The sequence below is a fragment of the Carassius auratus genome, chromosome 34, assembly GCF_003368295.1.
Source record: "Carassius auratus strain Wakin chromosome 34, ASM336829v1, whole genome shotgun sequence".
In the NCBI taxonomy this organism is placed as follows: domain Eukaryota; kingdom Metazoa; phylum Chordata; class Actinopteri; order Cypriniformes; family Cyprinidae; genus Carassius; species Carassius auratus.
The window spans coordinates 5,681,297-5,707,193 of NC_039276.1; the positions used below are offsets into that span (position 1 = coordinate 5,681,297).

The 25,897-nt window shown below is 34.6% G+C and overlaps 1 protein-coding gene across 1 annotated transcript; it reads right to left on the minus strand.

Moving 5' to 3' along the window:
* Positions 1 to 8,611: 8,611 nt before the first annotated feature.
* LOC113053708 (uncharacterized) lies at positions 8,612 to 12,011 on the minus strand. The gene is made up of 4 exons (XM_026218989.1): positions 11,670 to 12,011; positions 10,343 to 10,396; positions 9,181 to 9,222; positions 8,612 to 9,094 (listed from the first exon to the last, which is right to left on the minus strand). The coding sequence occupies exons 1-4, from the start codon at positions 11,950 to 11,952 to the stop codon at positions 8,847 to 8,849; spliced, it is 627 nt and encodes a 208-aa protein (XP_026074774.1). The 5' UTR covers positions 11,953 to 12,011; the 3' UTR covers positions 8,612 to 8,846.
* Positions 12,012 to 25,897: the final 13,886 nt, after the last annotated feature.

Sequence of the window (25,897 nt, forward strand, 5' to 3'; positions counted from 1 at the left end):
TTAAATCAAACACCACTCTTTTTTCTGCCTCATGATTAGGATCCTGTTCGCAGAGCATGATTTCATGGAGCATCACCACCTTCTGAAGCACAAATATGTTACTTGAATCTTTATTGAGCAAGCTGCCTACAAAGGGGTCTGACAGTTGCAGTTATTAGTGCTACAGCAGAGGACGGTCAGAAGAACATTACTAAAAAGCTAAAATCAGTCTTTATAGGGAGTAATGTAACAAACTTCTGAACATATGTTTTCAAAGTGTGTTGGTTTTCAGAAACTCAGGTAAACACTCTCACGCCGTTTGAAATGTCTTGCTTCTGATGCTAAAATATGTTAATTGCCATAACTTGATCATTTATGTGAAGAAAGGCCTCATTAAAAAACATAAATGAGATGGACACGACTCATCAAATACTGTAGAATCTCACCCAACTGCATGCTTTTCCCAGCCTGATAACCACTGACTTAACTAGCATATTTCATATTTCTCTATTTAGTGCTCTATAGGTGGTAACTAGTGTGTCACTGCAAAAGCATCGTAATTTACATACCCTCCTAGATGAAAATGGACTACGATCTGCGTATCCATCTCTTTATCTGTTCATAGCTCAGAGTGAGCTCTAAACTCCTTAGCATAAAAATAAAAGATGACTCATCCTCACCTCTTGTGCTGGTGTTAAAAATAGCAAGTCAACATCGGTAGATGAATTGCACTTTTGAGAAGCTTTACATATGCAGAAAAACCAAAATAGATTAAATAAATACAATATTTCAGAGGGTCATATACAGTATGTCAATGGAAAGAAAGAATCAGTAAATGAATTTAGAAAAACACATTTTCTTCCTTGTAATTGATGTTCATAAGAATATTAGAGAGATAGATAAACTTTTCAAAATACAAACAATTAAATCTTTTTTTGTTATGATTTATGATTTTGAGGCCAGAAATCACCTACCTGCTTTTCATTTTGTGTATTATTGAATTTTGTATACTATTATTAATTTTTTGTGAACTATTTAATTTTGTATTCTGTTTCATTTTACTCTAACCCCTAAAACATAATGGAGAATAAGTTCTTGTGGAGAAAAAGTGTTCTTCTTCATGGGCCTTTAAAACAAACCTAAATAAATAATTAATCATAAGAAAATATCTACATTTGAATGGTAATTTTAAATGAGTCACGCATTGAGTTAGCAAGTTATCTTAATTGAGTGGGTGTTTTTATTTTATTTCTTTTCTTACCTTCTGTCCTCTTCTACTTCAGGGGAGTTAATTAGCAAACTAAACTAAAGTTTTAACAGTTCTTTGCATGAAGTTGGTGCACATTGTTTTTCCATATATTCACGAGTTCACCCTTACATCTAATCTGAAGGCAAATAGTAGGCATATTTTGGCGTGCTGTCCTGGGGGAGGGGTCCGGGCCCGGAGCATAGCCCGAACCCAAATAACTCCCCCTATCCCTAATTTGGGATAAATAGATTAGAAGTGAGGAGTTGGGGTGGAGGAGGGTTGCCGAAAAACTGTCGTGGGACAGGAGGTAGGAAGACTGGATATATATACGCTTGTGTGCTATTTAAGATTATTAGCTAAACGAGATGAACCTGTGCCAAATTGGATGATTATCTGATCGTGCTTCTCCCGAACTTTGTTAATAAAACCACATAAGAATTTTCTGTCTTATTTGTTATGGTTTTCTTAAACCTTATGATATGTAATATTTTCAACTCTCAAATGTTTAACTCTCTCTGGATTTAAAAGGCATCAACTTGCTAATAGGATTTTATGTATTATTATTTTTTCTCAGATGCTCAGTTCTGGTGCCAAACCATTTCATATGCATAATCATGATCAAATAAGCTTATGCAAATTAAAACATTATATGTTTTTCAATTGAAAAACTACTGCTATATTCAACGAGTGTAACAAATGTTCATTCCCCTGTGAAGATTCTCACTATATATTACATAATAGTTTAACATTCAGTAAGAGCTTCACAAATAAATGAGAATTCCGTACAAAGCCTTCAGTTATTCAAAGTCATAATGGCATGGACACAGTGCAGTCAAACAGTTTCAATAACTTAGACAGAAGGGAGCATGTTTTGCACTACTAATGTAAATGATCTGGCTTTCTTGTGATAGTGAGCTCAAACTAACTAATGAAAGGATAAATTATTTTGAAATGGCATCTATTTTGTGTCTAATCAAAATCTCTATAAAAATCTGAAACAACAGTAGCAAGCATCCAAACTGAATGAATTTCAGCTTATGGATCATAAAAAGTTGCTTTGACTTTTAATATTGTTATTTTGCCATGCACAAAGGGTGAAAAGTTCAAATACTGTCCAGATGGCAAAAAAAGGGACTTTACTTAATAAGGCGACATAATTAGATTTGATCTAATCAAACTGCCACTTAAAACCAATCCTGCTTCTGTTAGCCCTGATGTGAGATGGATGCAACTCATTACTGTGTTTTCTAAGAGCCATAACCTGCCAATAAAATGTATTTAATGGCATCTATAATTTTAATGAACTGCATGGTAAACAAGACAGAATGAGATAAAGAATCTTATGTTAAACATACTTCTAGCAATCTCTTATGAAGACAGCATAAACAAGAAGCTTAGCAAACAAAAAAGGCGGAGCCAAAACACACACAGCTCAACATTTTCAAGTATTTGTTATTTAGGATAATCTAGTTTTTTTACTTATGTTGGTCTTGCTCAGCTTTGCTCCCCTCAAAAAAATCCACCCCAGTAATGGTTTAGTACATATATGCCATTTTTCCCATGACCAAATGTCCCCGAAAGGTCACATAAATCAACTTTAAAAGCATAATGTGACTCAGAATGACACATTATTAATCAAGGTAAACAAGTTTCTGATGGAGTTATAAAATGTTGTTCCTTTCAAACACAGCAGCTGTTAAGACAAGTCAATTAGCTTCAAAGGGCAAGAAATCAGACTCGTATATCATGTTGGCATCGTCTGTGTGTTGAAATCATAGAGGAAATGAAGATTTCCTCCCTTCCGTCCATACAGGATATCTCTAATGTGGTTCTGCCACTTTCCATAGCCAAAGAACAAGATAATGTGGTTGAGTCCTTAATGGTCTCAAAGGTTGATAGATCAAAATGTTTAGGGTTTAAATAAAACTTAAAAAGTTAAATCTTAGCCATAATATAAAACTATCACTCTATACTTTGATGGGAAACTAAATTGACTGATAATTTTGTCTACGTATGTAAGTCTTTGACCATTATGCTGCATTTCTCTGTAACTATCATGCAAAGTACTTCCAAGTAAAAAGTCGTTCATATTTAAAAAAAAAAAAAAAATCTCATACAGTATGCTCCGTTCAGCAGCTTCTTAAGCAAAAAAAAAATCCTGGGTGAATGGCCCTTAACACCCAGCATTCTAGCAAATACTGATTTAGTTATCTGAAACTCTTTTACTATTAAAAGCTTCATGGTAACCCACACTAAAAGACACTCAAGGCTACTAAATAATGTGTGCAAGGGGAGGGACAGTATGGAAGAAGCTCTGTCAGAGGAACGGAAAACAAGGAAGTAACTGACATTCGACACTGTGATCCCCCATGTTTCTACTATAGCCTGTAGAAAGCAAAAACTATTTTGGAATGCTTCTAAGCTCAACGCGGCTATTTAGAGGACAGCAGAGTTCTGGGGAGCATTGTGGAAATACTGCAGCTGATATGTGCTAGGCCTTTAAATAAGCCTGAGATATCCAATACTCATACTCTAATGTATCTAGTTGGAGAATACCAACATACTCATCGCACAATGAAAGAGCTGTTACATAAACTGTAGGTCTCGTGTGGTTGAACCTTTTTACCCCCTTGTGTTGTTCCAAACCTGTATGACTTTTCCGTGGAACACACACACACAGAGAAAGACGTACTGAACAACACTGAGGTCCATAACAACACTGGAACCTATTGACTTTCATTGCATCGACAATAAGTGTAATTAGTGTTCCATAGAAGATACAAAAAGTCAGTTCAGGAGGATGTGAGTGAGTAAATATTGACTAAATGTAAAATTTGAAGAAGATGAGCGTTCCCTTTTAGTATTTAAAACCAACATCACGAAAACATGAATAAACCAGTCTCTTGTCTGTTCTGGTTTTCATTCCTGCAATGTCAACTTCCACATATTTAATGTACTGTGTGTATAGCCCTGAACTAACAGAATGTTAAAAACACTTTTACGTAAAATTTGCATTTAACACATGATATCTTGTCAGCTTGCACTGGTAGACCCCTCATTCTCTCAATTATATACTACTTGAATTTGTTCAGTTAATCTTTCCGGACAGTATTCATCTGTCCACAATCTGTTCCAAAGTGTTCTTGACTAGCAAGAAACTCCAAACCAGCTCCACCCAACCCAGAGCAGAAAGTCATGCTGGTATAAGCTGTTTAAGTGCAATAGGATCTCTTGACTCACATCAGTCCTTCAGGAAGGAGAAGTCTCTGACCTTGTTTCCCATTACACTGTCTGCGGTGAGATGCATGCGCTTCCGTGCAGTGATCCACTTGTGGCTGCAGCATCAGACTGGCCCTAGAACATCAGACAGGCAGGCAAGAGGAGGAATAACAATTAGCCAACTGCAGTGAGCACACTTCAGGTTGAATGGGCAAAAGCTGTAGCACTTGAAACCAGAAATACACAATTCATATAGGCTACACAAGTGACTTAGACAGCCACAGATGCAGTAAATCATGATGGCTCCATTCCAAAAACCAGTAATCTGCCTTAGGCAGCTGCCTTCTATCACAGTATCCAAACATACACACCAGAAGTGAACCATCGAGGCTCTCTAGGCCCGCAGAAAGGGCTCAAGCTATTGTAAAAATAATGTTTACATTTTTTATGACAAATTTTAAACAGTATTTTCTAATAAAAAAAAAAAAAAATTATACGCAAATGTTAATTAATTCATAATTTGACAATCACCATCTAAATGGAATAAATATAAATTCTGTGGAAATAACTCTTGCAGCTCCCTGATTAGTGGTGATTTTATTACAGAGGGCCAAGCAATGGTAAATCAATGGGAGAGAGTAATGTGTATGGAATGTCTTCCCCAATTGACCATATGCACAGAGCGCTATTTAGAACTTCAGGACAAAGATAAACCAGCTCGTAATTTTCCGATAAAGCTCATTTTATATGTGCTATTATGAAGATACTCTCACAGAGAGCTCTCCTGCCTCATTGTTATCAGACACAGAGAAACAAAACAATTGCAACACCATAACAATAGTGGAATTACCGTCTAATGTTATTAAATAACATTTAATTTTATATGTAGAGTCTGATAATCCTAGGAAAGAACCCAGACACATAATTGTGAAACTACCGTTCCTAAAGCCATAGAAAAGGTTGTTTTTTCACAAATTACTCCTTTTTAATCTATTAATGCACTTTTAGATGAATTTCAATCTGGTTTCAGAGCTGGTCACAGTACAAAGACAGCTCTGGTAAAAGTTTTGAATGATTTGTTTTTAGCATCTGACTCTGGGAGGGCTGTGGTTTTAATTATGTTAGATCTTAGTGCCGCATTTGACACTGTGGATCATTCAATACTTTTAAAAAGGCTGGAGTGTGAGGTTGGGTTTAGGGGTAATGCTCTGAACTGGTTCCTTTCATACCTTAAGGATAGAACTTTCTCTGTTAATTGTGCAAATGTCTCTTCTTCTGTGGTTCCTTTAAAATATGGTTTCCCTCAGGGACCTATTTTAAGTCCTATATTGTTTTCTTTGTATATGCGCCCCTTGGGATCCATCTGTCATCATTATGACATCTCGTACCATATGTACAAAGATGACACACAGATTTTCCCCTTAAAGTTGGAGATGAACCCCAAAAAAAGAGAGCACATCACTCCGGTGCTGCGTTCTCTTCAATGGTTACCAGTCAAGTTTAGGATTGATTTCAAAATTTTACTGGTTGTTTTTAAAGCTTTACATAATTTGTCTCCAAACTATATTTCCAGTCTTATAGAGCCATACATTTCAAATCATGTTAAATCAACTGTTGCTAGTTACTCCTCAGTCCAAAAAGAAGTCAAAAGGTGATCGTGCTTTCACAGTAGCAGGCCCTAAACTGTGGAACAATCTCCCTCTTTATATTCGACAAGCTCCTTCAGTGGAGGTCTTTAGGTCTCAGCTGAAGACTTATCTGTTTAGCTTGGCTTTTTATTTCTTGTTAAATTCTGTACTTGTAAGTTTTGTATGTTTACCTTGATTTTATTTTACACTGAGAAGCACTTTGGTCAATGAAGTATATAAATGTGCTATACAAATAAATTGAAGTTGAAGTTATCAAACAACGTTGTGATTAACAATGCTCCTTAGCTGTTGTAAATTCACTATAAACCACTGCTTCTTGGGGCTTATTGCTTCATTTAACACATGGGTGGCAAAAATGTTCTTTTAAAATGTAATTTTATGGTTGAAAAAAATCCCAGTAAACTGGCAAACTTTCATAAGCAGGCGCTGCTGGCTTTGTAATTAATCTATAAACATAACTTTTCACCGCATCGATATTTTATATGGAATAATAAAGATATATTGTACCAAATAAAGTCAATCTTTAATCAGATATGGTATGACAATGGAATTCTTACTGTTAGTCAGTTGCTTAATAAACAAGTTCTACTTTTAAAATAGTCTGAATTTCTCAATAAATTTATGATCCCTGTGAGACCAAAAGATTACTCTTCATTATCTTTGATGCAATTCCTGGCAGAGTTGTATCATTATTACGAAATCCTGGATTCTCTAACGTTGATCATCAAATCCAGTTTTTGTAGTGATACAATATTTACTGGAGATATTAATATAGTAATAGATAAATGTAGTAACAAATACATTAGAAATATTTTAAAAACAAACTATTTGCCTTGTTCAACAAGGTTTTGGTCTACTAAATATGAAAATGTAAACTGGAAAAAGTATGGTCAATAACAAATAAGTTCTGAAATAAAATTAGAGAGGTATTCTATAAATTGTTACACAAAATTTACAGTCAATGAGATACTTGAATGTTTCAATTTGAATATTGAAATTTTGTAGCAATGACAAAGAACGGTGAATGATCTTTTTATCTTAATTTTTTTTATTTTGTTTATGTTATGTTTTGGTTGGATATTTCTAATTACATTTCTAGGTTGTTTGGAACATGTACACAAAATGATTTGTATAACGTCTTTTTTTTCTTTTCTTTTTGTACAGGATGATGTTGGTTCCTAAAGTACGATGTGCTTTCTTCTACAACTTCTTATATTACTTAGAAAATATCACATTCATGTAAAAAAAAAAAAAAAAAAAAAAAAAAAAAAAAAAACATTTTATAAAAGAGATTTAACAGCATGGTAACTACATTAAACAAAATGAATAACAAAAAACGAAAAGACCTATGAAGCTTTTTGTTACTTTAAATTGTTGTACTACCCCTGGCATGAATTTTTCAATGTACATATTCTAATGAATTATTTTTTTCTTTTTTCTTTTTTTGTACTTGTTGCAAGTTTTTGATGCTTGTACAAATCTTTGTGTAATTTTTGTACAATAATAATAAATAAATAAATGAATAATACAATGGGTGAGTAATTTTATATGACAGAAAAATTAACAAAAAAATATCACTATCAGTTATTATTAACTTTATGAAAAGAAAAAGCAGACGCTTTTATCCAAAGCAATCCAATAATAATAATTATAATAATAATAATAATAATAATAATAATAAAGATTACTTTAAAAAAAGCATATATATATATATATATATATATATATATATATATACAAACTAGCTATTATTCACGTCACGATGGAAGGCGCAAATAACATAACGGACATTTACTAGGCCGCTGTGTCAATAACATTATTTAAGCACTGCTCGTTTGTCATGATGTGTTTGCCGCTATTTATTTGTTTATTTATTTTCGGTGGTCGCTGACATGATGTGTTAGCTTACATTAAACACACATGACCTTTGTTGGTTTTGTGGATGATGACTATTGTTGACTATGTGATGATGCATTTGTAATGAGGATTTTCATTTGACTTAAATTTAGCAATGCATTATTTTGGTGATAGTCACTCTCACGGTCCTGTTTTCCTATAATAACGCTCTATAGTTTGAACAATGGTTTACAGTTAATATTACCTTGTATTTATTTTTACCTGTCTCGAGCTGAACGCCAACAGGTGCTCTAGTCACGCTTCACTCGATGTATTATTTTAGTTATATCAGTCACTTACGCTCTCCTGTTTTCCTATTACACACCTTAGTGTAATAACGTTCAATTGTTTGAACAATGGTTTACAATACATATTACATTTGTATTTATTTTACCTGGCTACTCTCGAGCTGATCGCCAACAGGTCCTCTAGTCACGCTTCACTCGTACTGATCCACCATTGCCACCTAGTGGCTGAATCCTGTTGCTGCGGCTCCACCTGCGTTTGACTTGATTATAAACAGCTGAACGTGAAAACAGGCAAATATTTTTTTTTTTCTTTGACGTGAATGAAAACGGCTTGTAGCTATAAGGGTTAAATAAATACATTTAAACAGACAGACATTTATGTCGTTTATTGGTGATAAAAATACATGAATGGTTTTGATTAATTTGATCTTTATTATATTCATAAAATGTAATGAAAAACTACCAATGTTTCAACAATTTAAGATGTCCATTAAAACTCATTTAAAGCAGTACAAACTATGCAAAAGTTTCATTTGTACAATGCATAATTTTATCATGGAACGTCATAGTATCATGCTGCTTATCAGTGTGTAAACAATACAACTTTCAGTAGTTGTTCTGCAGTTCATTCATTAGGTGTTTTTCATGCTTGAACAGAGCGATGACCAGGTCCTTAGCAATACTTTCACAATTCACATGGCCAAGCAGTGTCCTCATCTTCTCTTGATTGGTTGACTTCGCTCTCACCTTTGCATCTGATTCAGGGTGTAGGTCAAGATCATCAATAATTGGATCAATGTTACACACTTTTTGAACCAAAAAACTTAAGTTTTTTTTTAGAAACCGCTGACAATCTGGGAACACAAAAAGAACGACAAAAAAATCATAAGACACTGGAAAGAGAATTATATAGACTAGAAAGAAAACAACTTATTCTAACCTTGTATTGGCATCTGTTGACAGTCTCTATAAGGTTTCTGGTCTGAAACATTAGCAGGAATAAAGGATTATTATTAAGGAAGTGTGGCTTAATGTATTAACACACACACACACACACACACACACACACATATATATATATGAGACTTGCCATTCTAAATTGCACCTTGTGCAATGACAATAAAGTATCTTACATAATAAATCAGGTTAACAGATAAGAAAACCCCTCTTGATGGTCTTTGATCATTGCTATTATTAATTATAAGCAAATTTTAATAACCAAAAAACATAAAAATGTAGCTGTGTCCCTGATTGTGCCTGTGATCATGTCCGAGCAAAATTTTCCCAATTCTTTTCGGCTATTTAATTGTGATGTTTATTGTTTGAAAACTGCTAATTACACAAACCAGGTTTTGATACCTTTTTTACATGTGTCCAAAATTTGAGGGCTTACAACAATGTAAAACATAACAATAATAATAATTAACAATAATAAATAAATCAAACAGCTTATATAAAATTTACTTTGGCTTTCAGAGGTACATGGTCAATATCTTCTGAGGGTTAAACAACATTTTATTACCATTTTTAATAGTTTTAGGCAGTTTTTTTATGTTATGATAGGGGAATTTATACTGCTGCCACCAGATGCAGAGATGTTGCCTTTAAAAATAAACAATAAAAGCTGTCAATTCATACAATTGTTGATTGTACATCTGATATTTTCCTAATTATTAATAAAAATAAATCACACTAACATATTACTTGGATGCCTGAATGTCTTGCCATGTTTGCGGTCTCTGATTAAAAAATAAAAATAAAAATAAATATTTTGGAGGGCAAAAGTCATGCAAGCATCCTATGGACTGTAATGCAGTACATTTCAGTGATCTGCCCAGTTTACCACAATACACATTTACAGGTATTCATAGTAACTTTACAGTTATTTTCCATACAGGGCAATTCAATGTCATTAAAGCTTAACTATAATAAAGACACTTGAGGGAGCCAGCTTACTCAAAAATGAAATCCATCGTTTTCCATTAAATCACATCATATTTATCCCAAATCCTTGTTAATGTATATACGGACTCATATAGACTCCTATATGCATGCATACAGTATATACAGAAAAAAGATTTAATCAAGATCTAAAATCTTACCTTGTATTGGCCTGTCAACACTTTCTTTTTTACAGTCATTTTCTGTTTTCTGATCTGTAAAATTATTTAAAAAAAAATAAAAAAATAAAAATTTGATGATTATTAGTAGAAGTCAGTGCTGAGGAGTAACAGTAGTTACATGCAAAATATTTACATAATTTAATTACAAAAAATTTTTAATTGTAATCATTTACAGTTGTACTGAGAAACTGCAGTTACTTATTAGAATGTTAACAATTACAATGGTCGTTACATCTGAATTTATTTTCACACCCACATACAGATATAATTGATTTCTTTCATGATTTAGATAAAAGCAGTGACTCCTCTAAAATATGAGACCTCAAGATTTCCGGAATTTAGAACACAGAATAGGACACATGCTTATTTGATAACTGTTTTAACTTATTTCCTATTTGGGTTTATGTATATACTTTTTTTTTTTTTGTAAGATTTTTTTTTTTTTTTTTTTGCAGCACTGTTAGATTCCATTGTTTCCTGTCATAGCTAAGCAAAGGTTTGAGAAACAGTATTATAGCTACTAAAATATTTCTTGATATGGTTTTAAATCAGCATTTAACCACAAAATTACTCTCAAAGTATGTTCTGATTTGTGCTTTAAAATGTCATTTTACTTGATTTTTAATTCAAGTGATGAAGGATTTCGAAAGTCTGACAGTAATCAGTTGAAAACCACTGTAAGGTTAACCTGGCCAGGTTTAAATGTTTGAACATGAATAACAGTTGAAAACATTAGAAATTTAGAAAAAGGTAAAAATGTAATCAGTTACATCACTTTATTAAAATAACTGAAATAGTTACACCACGTATTATATTTTAAATAGGGTAACTTCTAATCTGTAACCTGTTACATTTCCAAAGTAACCTTCCCAACATTGGTAGTAGTACAGTAGCCTTAAAAGGACTTTCACTAAAGTTCTGAAGACAATTAAATTACATAATATTTTGTACGAAATTATTGTTATTGTGTGTGACTTAACACTAGGCTAAAAGGCATTTTTCAATAGGTCATATTGTATGTTGTGGTCTTAAATGAAGAGTTTCAAATTCGAAAATATAGTCATCACGTAGCCTAGCTCTTTATTAAAAAAAAATAAAAAAATAAATAAATAATAATAATAAAAAATAAAAATCCATTATCGAAAAAAAGACTGTTTGACTGCGGTCCATTTTTCTACCCAATTCAGCTAAAATGCACCACCGATTTGACTTAATGAACTAAAATTATTTTTTATGTCGATATGATATGAATGAATGCATTAGGCCTCGCCATAAATGTGCACAAGGCTTTTGCAAAACAACTTACCTTCAGTGTCCACTGTTTTGATCCATTCTCTGAGTTCGGGAGAACTTTCATTCACATCATCTTCTTTCAGCAAATCCAGAAATTTTCGACACACATTTTCACCATTTCCAAGGATGATGTCCAGAAGTCTGATAACCCTTTCCTTAGCTCTCATTTCCATCAGTTCAGTATACTGCGACGTTGTTATTAGTTTTTTAGCTTGAACATATTGCAGAAAAATGTCTGAATCCGAACTAAGCCATTTGATGAGTTTGGGTTTGTTTTCCACAATGATTTCCTCCATTTTCTACGCCACGTTTGCTAAAAAATCAAATAGAGCAAGTTTACTTTCATTTTCGATGTGCGTTGCATTTATTCTACCGCTGGGTGGCGACTGCGTCTTAAGAAGGAAAACGGTTGCACTTTATTTTACAGTACGTGTACTTACATGTACTTATAGTGTACTTACAGTGTATTTATCTAAGAAAGTTCTGGTAACACAAGGTAACTACAATGGGGTAGGGTTAGGTTCAGGGGTAGGTTCAGGGTTAGTACCTACTTATTACATAGTTATTGTAATTACTATAATAAGTACACAGTATGTACATAACAGGACTGCAAAATAAAGTGCTACCAGGAAAGCTTTATCGTACATTACATGTACATTACAATATCTTATCTCACTGAGTGTCATGCAACTTCACTTGCAAACCCTGACTCTCAATGCCTCTGTTTACTATCATGAGATGAAACTGAATTTGTAAAACTATTACTAAAAGCATTGTGCATGTTGCTTCTGTCTGAGGCCAATGCAGCATTTATGTTATACAAAGAATAGGCCTATTATGTATTCTCGCTGACCAGATGATGGAAAGGAAAAAACTAACTCTGACAAGCACAGATATTTGAAAATATTTATTAGTCTAGAAAAACAAACTGCTGCCTGCAGTCTAGAAGCAAGCAATATACTGTTTATTAGGATGGTTTTAAGTGTTGTAGTTCAAATGCATTGGAAGAAACATTGTGCACATGGTCGCTGATTTTCATTTATCTATGATTAAGAAAACAGAAAGAGACAGCAGGAACTTACAGCTAACTCAGCTCTACTATAAGAGGTGAGCCAGTTAGGAAGGAGGAGGCAATGTCACCTTAAAAAATATAATCACACTTGCACACATTAAAGCAAAGACTGGACAACATCCAGTGTGCTATTTAAAATACAAGGACTCTAGTCAATACCATGATAAAGTCAGACAAAAAAAAAAAAAAAAGAATTAGTATTGGTACATCAACACATCATTATCCTAATGAACTCAGAAGCCTAATATTATGACCTGCAGATGTTTATAAGATGTTGACCGACTGATGTTTGATAGCTCAAACATCACCGTCTGCAAACCATCTGTGATATTCTTAGTTATCATTTAGTGCACACTTTATATATAAAGCAACAAAGCATCTGATTTGCTGTAATTGACTCAATTTTAACTTTCTACCTATCTAACAATCTATTCAACAGTCTAACAATCTATCTATCTATCTATCTATCTATCTATCTATCTATCTATCTATCTATCTATCTATCTATAATTAATATCTAAAACATTTGCATATGGAGAGACTGTAGCCACAGAAAAACAAGAGAATCCTTCAAAGACAAATTTCCTTGAAGCAAGAGCAGATGACATAGGTCAGTATGAATCATATTTGTTTTGTTACCAACCCTGCTTACACCAGGAAAAGAAAAGAAAATCTAGATCAAGTGTTGCTCCAAGCATCAAAATATGATCCAGAGAGTCTTAAAAATTAAATAGAGAAACCTGGTAAAATAAACAACACCCTAAACTTCAAGGATATATTTTATTAGATATTTATCACAAAATATTTTTTTTTAAAAATAAAAAAAAGTTTCTTTATTATTTTTATATTCCGTATTATTGTATAATTTTAAACAAATCAACATAAAATACATAAACTGTACTTTGCAAATACATATCTATTTTAACCTTAACAGCAGAAACACTGAATTATTATTATAGATTGCTGTAGGGAGGTTACAGAGATGTCAGTCTTGCAAAGTTTCACATTTATTTAAAACAAAGCATCTGCACCTGTTTAGTTTACCCCAAAATAAAAAATGACTGAAAATGGGCTCAACATCAGGCCATCCATGATAAAGAGGGGGTTGTTTCTTCATCAGAACAGATTTGGAGAAATTTAAAAAGGAGAAAGCAATATTATGGATAGATTGGGATTTTAGCTAGAAGGGTTTTAAATTATTCTATTCTATTCTATTCCTTTAAACAAACACAAGGGGAAAGAGATCCTCAGTACAGGAATTCATTTTATAGAACTGTTTGCCAATATTAAAAGCATCAGGTATCTAAACCTGGACTGTCTTTGAAGTCGACACCTCTTTGCAACTAAACAGTAGGTTTCTGTGGCAGAGCAGTCCTTTCTTTCAACTCTTTCCAGAATCCCACTACCTCAGTGCTTTGTTTGGTGAAAACAACAGATGGAAAGAGCAGGAGGGCATCGTTTAGCTGGGAAGATCACAGCATGTTCAAACAGCGCAGAACAAAAATCACAGAGCTGTTTCCTACAACAGGACACAAATGATCCACTGGGACCTCCCGACAAGGTACACAATATCCACAGAACTAAAGAGCAAATTGCTCATTTCAAATATTGTGTGTTTTTTATTCACTTTACAATAGGACTGAGGCATATTATATGGAGAGGAAGATATAGATAGATAGGAAAATGGGTTACAATTACAAATTGCAATTGCACTCCAATCAAGTGCAAGTAGTATATTAGGTTTGAACTTCCTGAGGCCACCATGTAGGCCTAAGAAAGACCTTCTCAAAAAAGACAGGTACTGTATTTTTCGGACTATAAGTCGCATTTGAGTATAAGTCGCATCAGTCCAAAAATACGTCATGACGAGAAAAAAAAACATATATAAGTCGCACTGGACTATAAGTCGCATTTATTTAGAACCAAGAACCAAGAGAAAACATTACTGTCTACAGCCGCGAGAGGGCGCTCTATGATGCTCAGTGTAGACTACAGGAGCAATGAGCAGCATCTCTGGCAGCATAGAGCGGCCTCTGGCGGCTGGAGACGGTAATGTTTTCTATTGGTTCATTTCTCTCTGTTCATGTCAAATTAATTTTGATAAAAAAGTCGCACCTGACTATTAGTCGCAGGACCAGCCAAACTATGAAAAAAAGTTTGACTTATAGTCCAGAAAATACGGTATATGGCACACAAATGCTCCAAAGATTTTTGTAAGTGATACTTTATTAAACCTTTGTTTAAAATGGATTTTATTGATGAAGAGAGGATTTGTGACAAGTTCTGCCTGATCTCCTGAAGGACTTTGATAGAGTGGGATTTGATTCAAATTCTATTCCTTCATAATGAAGTGGACTAACTGTTGCAGATGGCTCTAGACCAGCAATGTAAAAATGTGTGGTTCCTCATACTTCTCATGCGAAGGCAAAATCAAAAATGTTTTAGCAGAGCCACTGTCATTGGAATGTATGAGAATACTAACACAGATAGCTTTATCACGTAGCCTACTACAGACCTTCACTGGGAATATTGGCACTCTTATTGCTGGAATACAGTTTTTTCCAATCAAATTAGTGGTTAAGAATAAGAGATTAAAGATTAAACTGCTCTACCAGTTGTTCCAGGTAAAATGTTAAATAAATTAACAGAAAAAGCCATGTCGACATGAAGGCGTCATTCAGGATGTGTATTTAAACAACTTTGCCGCTAGATGGCAGTAATTCCCCATTCATCCCTGAGGGAAGTGCATTACTGTGGCCCGATAGCAAACAGTGAACTCAATTACTAGGTGATCTATTATGATTTATTACAAAGGACTACACACAGGCTTTGTCAGCGGTACATAGTTCAAGTATACAGGTGTTTCATGTTTCGTAACAAAAAGATGAACCAGCAGAAAGAGAAAATGGCACACGGGCTCCGTGAGACCTTGCCCACTGACGTTTCTGAAGTATTAGTGTTCGCTGCAGCTGCAAAAACATAAGTGGTAATCTATCTTATGTTACCACTAAAATAGATTACCTAAGAAAGAAAAGTTGTAGGATGCAAGAGCAAATAAACACCGTGGAACATAGCAATGGAAATCTGGTCACTGTGAAATAAAAGCTTCAAACACCAGTAAGTATATCCCTCACACACAGCCTTGTTTTTATCTGTGTTAAACTCAATGGCATCAGGCCTTGCGTGAGCCACTACAGAGAAAATCCTGAATTTTTCAGTTTTTGGATGTCATTCCCATAAATAAATTTCCAGTAGCGCCAACAGCAAACTCAAAATGAAGGAAGCATCTGTAGATCTATGCTGTTTACACCTAATTTCGACCCTGACATTGAAATTGAGATTAATCAGACAAGGCTGTGTTTTTCCTATCCTCAATCATCTGTTTTAGCTCATGTGGCTGCTATAGCTTTATCTTCCAGTCCTAAGCTGGCAGAAGTGGGGCTTGGCGTTGTATTTCACTACTGTAGCCCATCCAACCCTTGATGTTTTCATGTTCCAAGATGCCCATCTGCAGTCATAGACAGTGGCCGTTTGAGTAATTGTTGCATTTTGTCAGCTTAAACATGAATTGTTATTCAGCTTCTCATTAATAGGCTTTTTTCTTAGCAATGGTGCTTATTTGGTGTTTGGTCGGAGATCTATATCAGAGTCTGCATGTTCATAAACTGAAATGGAGCCACATGGTTTTCTCTTTGGCTGTTTAACTGGATTTTTGCGCTCTTTAAAAGCCTAATGAATACTGAGATACAATATATGCAGTATTGATGCAAACTCTCATGTTTCGATGTCACATAAGGCAGAATAGATCTGGAAATTGAGTGAAAAGATAAGCAGCAGGAAATCAGATGATGGGAAGACCAAGCAAACAACTCAATAGAAGACTTGACAAATGATTTGATAGCCTAGTTTTTTTTTTTTTTTTTTTTCAAAGATAAATGACATAATTAATTCTGAACGATGTCGATACATTTTATACACAGCAATAAACTTTTCTTTTTTTTAAATACACAATATTCTTGGTAATTTAAAACTTTCCACATTCTAAAGTTTTTTTTGTTGTTTTTCTTAGTTAAACTAAATGTAACTTTTCATTACGTGTTTTTCCATCCACACTATGGCAAACTGAGTGCAAAATTAGCTCTTTTATGCTCGTATTATTCAGTAACCTTTTTAAAATCTAACAAAACTTTCTAAACATTGAGGACTGGTTTCAACAAATGTTCGGCCTTATTTCCCGGTTCATCTGTGTGTCAAGTACATATTATAAAGGAAATGATGAAGAAATCAAGGTTTAAATCTCTCTATAGAGAGGTCTCATTTCCAAGGCCTTTTCCCTCTCTATGTTTCTTTAGTGATACGAGCCTCTCCTCCCTGTCTCTCAGCAGCTCTATCCCCTGCCTGACAGACACTATGAATGATCGGTTTGAGTCTAAGCATCACAGTAGCTGTGGGTGGATGATGGAGGATGATACCAGAATCGATTCTCCACAAATTAGATACAGTAATGGGTCATTTCTCCCCATAAATACCCATCGCCACTGGGACCACTGTGTTTTTAGTCTCGTGTACACACACTGTTAGACTTGTATCAATCTTGTTCTAACCCAGATAGGTATTTCTATATCAAATTGTCTGAGTTAATAGAATAAAAACAACAGGGATTGATTCTTGGCTCAATCTGCAAAATACATGCATAATATTGGAGTTTAATATAATGATTGTTCTTTAATCTTTACAAATTAAATGTAAAACTTTAGTTAATAGAACACTATAATCTAAATTAAATTAATAATTTTCTGAGTTTTTTTTAAATACCTGTCATTCAGTCAGTATCCAGGCTGTCGAGCTGTCTCTTGATGCATCTCAGGCAAAGTGAAGGACCATCCCCTCAACTGTCAATCAATATTATCAGTATACAACAAGGGATATAAAAAGAAAGTATTATATTTTCTTATTATAAGAAATTATAAACATAACAATTATTAAAAGCAAAGCATATATATCATGAAATGTATTACGGTTTTTAACATTTACAATAATAAACAAAATGTATTTTGAGCACCAAACCAGCATATTAGAAGTAACATGTGCCACTAGAAAATATGAATTATTAAATATTTACTATAATTTATTAATTTACTGTATCTACTTTGATCAAATCAATGTACTATATATATATATATATTTATAATGCATGTAAAATGACACAGAAAATATGCAAAATTTTATTTTATTTTATTTATTTGTTTATTAATACTTCAAGATAACCAGATTTTCAAGGCAAGAATGCATTTGGTAAACAATGCATATATTTTCAAATGTTTTGTTGTTTAAACAGCAATGCTCTTCCCTATATCTGGGCGAAACATTTTATTTTGAAAGAAAGGTATATTCAAAAACAATGTTTTAATACTGTCCTAAACAACTGACCTGATACGACAACTGCTGTGGTGTGACAAAGTTTGGAGACATTTAATGTTTGATGTACAGTTATCTGAAACAGGACTTTGGACCAATCAGATTTCACATTGAGGATTGTCACCCATTGCAACAGTGCAAAAATAGAAATCAGACGATCAACAAAATGTCCCATTGCTTCTCATGACCACAGTCACTGCTGGTGGCGACAAAATGTTTACATGTCTAAAATTACCATAGAAGAGATTTGCATCTAGTTAGGGGTTAGGACTTTGTAAGAATGTGGGTGATGACTTAACCATGATCCTATTTCAATAGGAATTAAAAAGGAGACAATATAGTTGTTTTAAATATAATGAGTCACCCTTTGTTTCATCAGGTGAACTGAAATTAGTTTGCCCCCTCAAGCTCATAATTGGTTGGGCCCCCCTGTTGAGCCAGACCGGTTTCCAGAGTTGAAATGAGGGGGAACTTGTCTGCCAGCAAAACTGTTATCTTTGGAAACAGACAAAATGATCTCTTCACTTTAGTGGAGAGGTTTATTTGACACTCAGAGGGAGACGGAGTGAATGTGAGCAGCATTTATGGAGCATCGGTCCCATTCAGCCTCCTGACATCTTGGTCAGCGCAGCAGTTCAATTGGACCTTAATAAAAATGCCAGACTAGCAGTTTTCTGCATGGGAAATGGAGTTCTGCAGTCAAAACTGTCATATTATCATTCTTCACCTAGCCTTGACAGCACCACAATGATTTTACGACCCATCAAGCATAAGGCCAGCTGCATTTCACGCGCAGGCAATATATATATATATTCTCAAGGGAATTTCTCTTACCATTTGGACTGATCTTGGGTATATTGCTTCCAAGTATCTTATTATTCTTATCACCAACTAAGCTTAATGCTATTGGGGTTTGGGTCAAGTCTTCCAATATAAAGTTATCAGAAATGTATACCATCTGCAATTAATTCTAGAGCTTCTTGCCTTCACAACTGTGAGTGTATTGCCATTATATAGAGTGCTAGAGTGTGTTGTTTTGCCAGTGTCGATTTGTTCTGCTGCCAATACCATATACAAAATGTGTAAATCATCATTTCAAGTACGATCAACAAGTATTTTCAAGATACTCTGATTGCTACACTTTAAGTATTTACACTACAACCCTACAGGCCTTTCTGAAGCCTGAAGCATTTGGTCAGGATGTTTCAGGAAAACATCTTTAAAAAGCCTCATACTGTGCATTCTTGTTCATCACTGTCAAAAAAGATAAACATACCATGCTGTCTTTGTGCTCTGGCTGTCACTAGTCCAAAAAACCCATTTCAGTAACATTATATAAAAGGTCTTGCAGCATAATTCAGGAATGGACCTGCTCCAAAGATCAAAGGTGAAGACGTTTCATCATTAAATGTATAGGTGTTTTTCCCAAATATGGGCACTTTTGATCCTGTGGACTTTTTAGAAAATAACTCCATAAAGCACCTCACTGGAACGGTGTTGTTACTGTCAGCAGAAATAAAATAAAGTGTAAATATCAGATAGAAAACTTATACTTAAAAATGAAATGAAAATGAGACATTCTGCCTTGGTTGAAGTAAAATTGCAAAAAAATAAAAATAAAAAATAAAATTACAAAAATAAAATTGAAATATAAAAATGACATTATGCTTAAAACAGTATAGATGTAGCTTGTAATTTCAATGTACATAACTAAAGTAACAGATAATTCAATTGTATTTTTACCTTTTTACACTGAATTAGGTGAAAATGAAATTTGTTTGTGAATGGAAAAAGACTCAATCCTGATTTCTTTCATCTGCAATGCAAAAGTACAATTCAGTCATGTAGTCCTTTTATGGTGCTTTTAAAAGCTCCTGTCCTCCTTAAAAATAAGTGAATTAAAAAAGGCGAGTGCATTCAAAAGTTTTTCCCTTGCATTAAGCAGTGGAGAAAAGATCAGTTTGGAATGACATGATAATGACAGAATGGTATTTTATTATTATTATTATTATTATTATTATTATTATTATTATTATTATTATTACCCGTGTGCCTAAATGCAGACATTTTGCATTGTTGAGAATCTTATTGTCTCTCACATACATCCTCATTTTAATGACATTTAAAGCTTAAATGCCACACACTTTAGAGATTGGCATTTTAAATATCTCTGCCCAGGTAACATTAAATAAAAACCTGAATACAAAAGCAGACATGCATAGCTATATGATTCCTCTGCGTTGCTGACCTGACAGTGAACCAGATAAAAAATAAAAAAAAAACTGATGAAGGAGAGTTTGGTGAGAAAAGACTGTCACCTTGAGAAAAACATCATTTAGATGCCACCATATATCAGTCAGGCTGATACCGCTAAAATATAGTTGCTTTCAAATGGCCTGGCATAATTCTGGGTAATGGCTCTGCACAACTGATGGGAAAGTGTTTTTCTTTTTAAAAAAACTTGATTTAATGCATTTCTAAAGACGCAAGGTGAACTAAACAGTTGCAACACTCCTGCAAGTAATATTTCAGTAAAGCATGTCAAATTTCACTCAAAACAGGCCTGCAAGATGGAAAATTGCACCTTGCAAATTACATTCAGAACAGACTTTTTGACATTTCTGATTTTATTTTCATCGGGTTGCGAAACAAATTTTTGGTAAGCATATTTTCAAAATCCATCCTTTGAGCTTGTTTGAAGACACATTTCTATCTTTGTATAATCCGTTATCCCTGATGACGACAAGGACAGTGACATCTGTGAAAAAGTGACTAGTGCTGCTGGATGAGTCACATTTGCAACGGATGTCTTTGAACAGTATTGCTGTCTAAAGAAATTTAGAGAGTGTGATCCACACTGACACATTTATATTGCTCAGTTTCAGTATCCTGAGAGCATTATCTATTAACTCAAACTGCATTATCAAAGGACTGACAGGTTATTCACATTAATGTCTTTCGTTAATTAAAAGCATAACTAATAAACATGAATTGAGATCACTAATTAGGGTTTTCTGTGTTGTTATAATTGGCACACCAAGGATGTTATGCGAGGTTCAGTTTGGAGGGCCACAATCAGATTAAAAAGAAAAACTGGGACATGGACACATCTAGTTTAGTTTTAAAGGGTCAGTTCACCCTAAAAATTAAAATTCTAAAAACCTGTATAACGTTCTTCTGTGGAAGATATTTTAAAAATAAGATATTTTAAAGAATGTTGGTAACCAAAAAAAGTTGATGTCTAAGAGGCGGTATTCATTTCATGAACCAGTCACAGCCAACCATAATATCCAATCATATCGCAATGGGAGCATTGTCTTCTCTCACGTGACTTTCCCCTGTTCATTCTTAATTACTCCCCATCACCACACACTTTAGAGGGTCTGTTAAAATTCACTGAGCACAGGTCAGGCTAGAGAAATGCTCTCGCTGCAAGTTTACCTGCTGGTGTTTCTGTTGGACTAAATTTCTTTAGAAAAACAAGTAATTTAGACACTTTTAATGCTATATTTTGTAATATTTGCACTGTTTTATTTTTGTACCACAAATTTTTTCTCATCCATTATTTTGAGGAGACACTGTCTCCCTTGGGAAGAGATGTATGATTGACATGTACGATAATGAAAAGAAACTGAAGAGCTTTAGTAAAAATCTACTTATATTTCTATCTGTTTCTGACTCATGGTGTCAGGTGAAGTCCTATGGAGACCATTTATGGTGTTTTCAATATCTTACAATGCTGAAAAGAAAAGAGCTGCTTAAGGGTAAAAAACAGCATACAACAGGAAACAGGACTAGAATGACATGACCGAATAATGACAGATTCGTCACGTTTGAGTTTCACTGATGGGCATTCCAACAGTGTTTCTGTAGAATAACTAGATACTGATGAAAAGTCAATGAGATGTCAACAGTTCCTTCTATTTATACTTCCTGTCTCCTCATAAGCGGTGGAAGGGCCCTGCTAGGAACATTTGCATGTGTGGCAGAAGCTAATGGGAGAATCTGCCACCAGCCATTCTCTCTTTCTTTTAGTTACAGTAGACATCTCTCCTTTCCTACCTGTGGGCTCTGGGAACTAAGATCGCTTTGATTAATGCCTCTCAGCATGAGGCATGACCCACTCTGCCCATATGAGCCAGTCCTAGTGTGTCTGGGGCAGTTCACATCCTTCTTCCAGCTCGGCCTTTATAGTGTCTATGTACGTTGTGACACGGCCCCTTTGGGATTCCATTGAAACATTTGTGCAGTGAAGGAATAGAGGGAATTGGAGCAACAAATACTTCAGCACCAGCTCAACCTCTTTTAGTTGGTACTCAAAAATTTATTAAAAAAAAAAAAACAGGCTTTGCCAACATTTATGGTAAAATATTTTACTGGCTGACTTAACCAACAATAAATATACTCTGCAAGCTTGTAATTTCTGCTAATTCACTGATCTGGTTCACAGAGATAAACAATACAGTCTAAAATACAATGTATACTAATAATACTGGTAAAGACCAATCTGATAAAAAAAAAAAAAAAAAAAATACTTCATGCAATCATCCTTCCACCTCCTGCTTTTTTTTTGTTTCTGCTGCAGTAAATTCAGACAATTGTACAATCACCTGGAAATTGAGGCCAATGGATGGGCAAACAGGGACGGTAGAGAGACATTCAATTCATGATTAGTGTATAATTACGTTATCTAGAGGGGTCACAGTCAGGAAGCCTGAAAATGTTTATGAGCCTAAGGTGCCTTTAGCATTGATTTTTCCTAAATTGTTATTTGGAATGGGTTCAAAGTAATGGCTTGTGAAGACAGAAACGTATTTCAAGAGTAGACAAACAAATTTTCTTTTGAACAAATTAAAATCTAGTCTAACTAAAGTGCGACAAGCTGAAAACCTTTTTTAGCTAACATGGCTAACAGTACCCTATTGCCTTGTCAAATAAGCCCAATTATATTTTAAAATCAGCAAAAATATAAAATGTTTTTCACTGCAAATAAATACCTTAATTAATCAAAAGCAAATTGTAACTTTATGAAAATATGCAACTATTTTTCAAAACTCCACTGTTTTTCCTCGTATTTCCTTGTTATTGTAATTTTTTGGTAATTCAAATTTTTGGGGTCAATAAGAGTGTTTTTTTTATTTATTTTTTTATTAATACTTTTATTCAGCAAGGACACATTAATCAAAAGTAACAGCAAAGACATTTAAAATATTACAAAATATTTATGTTTCAAATAAAATATATTCTTTGAACTTCCTATTAAAGTAAAAAATCCTGTATTGCGGATTCCTCAAAAATATTAAGCCGCTTAACTGTTTTCATTATTTATAATAACAAGAAATGTTTATCGAACACCAAATCAGCACATTTGAATGGTTTATGAAGCATCATGTGACACTGAAGATCAGAATAATGACAATGTAACTTTCCCTTGAATTAAACCCTTTAACTTTCTGCATTTCTTTGTCAACTAAATGCATCCTTCTTGAGCATAAGAACATTTTTCAAAAACATTTTAAAGTATTTCTATCGCCAAACTTCTGAATTGGAGTGTATTACTTTTTAGCATATCTCAAAATGTTACTGTTTAAACATTTTGGTTTAAACATTTTCAAATTTTCATTTTTGGATGAACTAACTAATTGTTCAAAATATGCAATTTAGTATGATATGGCATGGTGAAAGAAGTGAAGAGCAATGTATTGTCAGTGACAGAGAGGAAAGCTCTAATGGAGATGACTGACAGTGGACCGGAACGTAGCAGGATGCTTTGACAAACATCTAAAATGAGCAGGGATGAGATGTGCACAGTGATAAAGCTCTGCTGAAACCTTATCCCCTTGATCTCTCTATAGAATGAAATGAGTGCTCAAGAAAGCAATCATCCAATGGTCTACAGAGGGAACCTGGAATGAGTTTATGGACTCTTGAACCTCTTAGAAAATTATGGCATCATCATCCTTTCTTGAGTTTCGACTTAAAAGCTGAAATGGAAATCAAAATGGTGCTTGTAGTCTCTTAGATCCCTTTAAGCCATCTAAAATTTCCTATGAGTCTAGACTGGAAAGTACAGGGAAAGAAGTGATGCTGTGTTTGAGAAGTTACGAGTGGATAGATGATGATGATGACGACATGCATATGTTGCGTCGGGCTTTCCATAAGAGCACTTGTGCAGTTTGGCTCATTTATTGTCAGAGCTGAAAGCAAAGTGTGCTAAAATAGCATCAGTGCTGTAGAGATGCTACTCAAGAGGATCAACAGTAATATCCCTTAAAACACACTAAGGTGTTGGATAAAGCCCCTTAACTGTCCTTTTCTTAAGGATGACAGGGTTGGGGTTGGAAAATGTCACCTTAAATGTTACACAAAAGTCATGATCGGTCGCTTAATATGTTTTTTTTTTTTTTTAGGTTTTAATTTATGCATTTATTTACATATACACATTGATCAAATTACATACAGCAAATAATTAGCCCCAACCTGAGTGTCACACTCGAGAGCAAATTTATATTCCATAATATTTGATTATAATAACATACATGAACCATATATTGTTGCAATTGTGAGTTTATGTTTCTGCTTTTTATTCAGCTTATAAGATTAAGCTACTCCTATGAATCTGGTTTGGACTTTCAGTGCGAGAGTGCCCTCCGGCTTCGAGTTTGAAAGAAACATACACTGCATGATAGTTTAGCGCTTCAGGGTGTGTTCACACTTGTAATTCGGTTAATTTGGTCTGGACGAAAAATAAAAGTTATACAACATGTCCTTGTCCATTTAGTGTTCACATTGCCATTTTTGAGAGCGAACCTAAAGGCATAGTGATGCCACATAGTCACGGTCCACTTGTTTGATGCACACCAGGGTTTGGATGGCAGCATTCACACATGCTCAAATGAACTGCACTAACAGAGCAATCACACTAGAGTTCGTTTTTTAAGTGCTGTACTCTTAATATTCACATCATTTTGGATACGGATCAAACATCATGCATCTTGTCTGTTTGCATTTAAATATAGAGGCCTAATTATTCAAACCTCTACATGGACAGACATGATGAGAAATTCTTATTATTAAATTCTTATGTGTTTGAACAGATTTTTCAGAGTTTTCCATTTTGAGTGAATTATCAGTTTGAGTTTCCCTCTCGTCTCGTCCCTCTTTTCATATCTGTTTTTTTTTCTTTATCCATCAACAATCTGAAAACAATCTGTGATCTGCATTAACAAATAACATGACCATGGCAACAGTCGATTGTTTTAATGGCAAAACCTGGGTCGCTGTCATAAAACACTTAACAGTTTACCTTTGCTAAGGGAAGTGGTGACGAGTTGGGCGGGCCTGAGACACCGGCGCCGCTCACCGGTCTTGAGTCCCACGGAGGAGCTCTGGAAGGATAAAAGGAAGTGAAAACAGTGCAAGACGAGTGAGGACCAGGTTGTCACATTGTTTTGTGTTTATTTTATTATTAAAGTTTTATTTGAATGTTCGCTGGTTCCCTCCTTCTTCTTCCCGATCTACTGTCGAAGATCCCTCACTGCTGTGGTGAATCTGCGGTGCTGGGGTGGGGTGGGGGGGTGATGTGCTCGCTGCCAGCCACCTGGGATGTGGAGAGACGGCTGCCGTCCATGAGGGAGTGGAGGAGTAACTGCCGTTCTCGTGAGGCTGGAGCTGCTGCCATCCGGCCATGGGGAGGAGGAGGGAACGGGGTACTCCTGCCAGCTGCCCGAATCTGGAGGAGCTGTCACCGT

Bases quoted from the DNA above. Each gene is read 5' to 3' on its own strand.
- LOC113053708 (XM_026218989.1), bottom strand. From the start codon at position 11,952: ATGGAGGAAATCATTGTGGAAAACAAACCCAAACTCATCAAATGGCTT. The intron at 10,397-11,669 runs GTAAGTTGTTTT...ATAATTTTACAG, and splicing joins CAAAACAGTGGACACTGAAG to ATCAGAAAACAGAAAATGAC. The intron at 9,095-9,180 runs GTTAGAATAAGT...TTGTGTTCCCAG, and splicing joins TCAACAGATGCCAATACAAG to ATTGTCAGCGGTTTCTAAAA.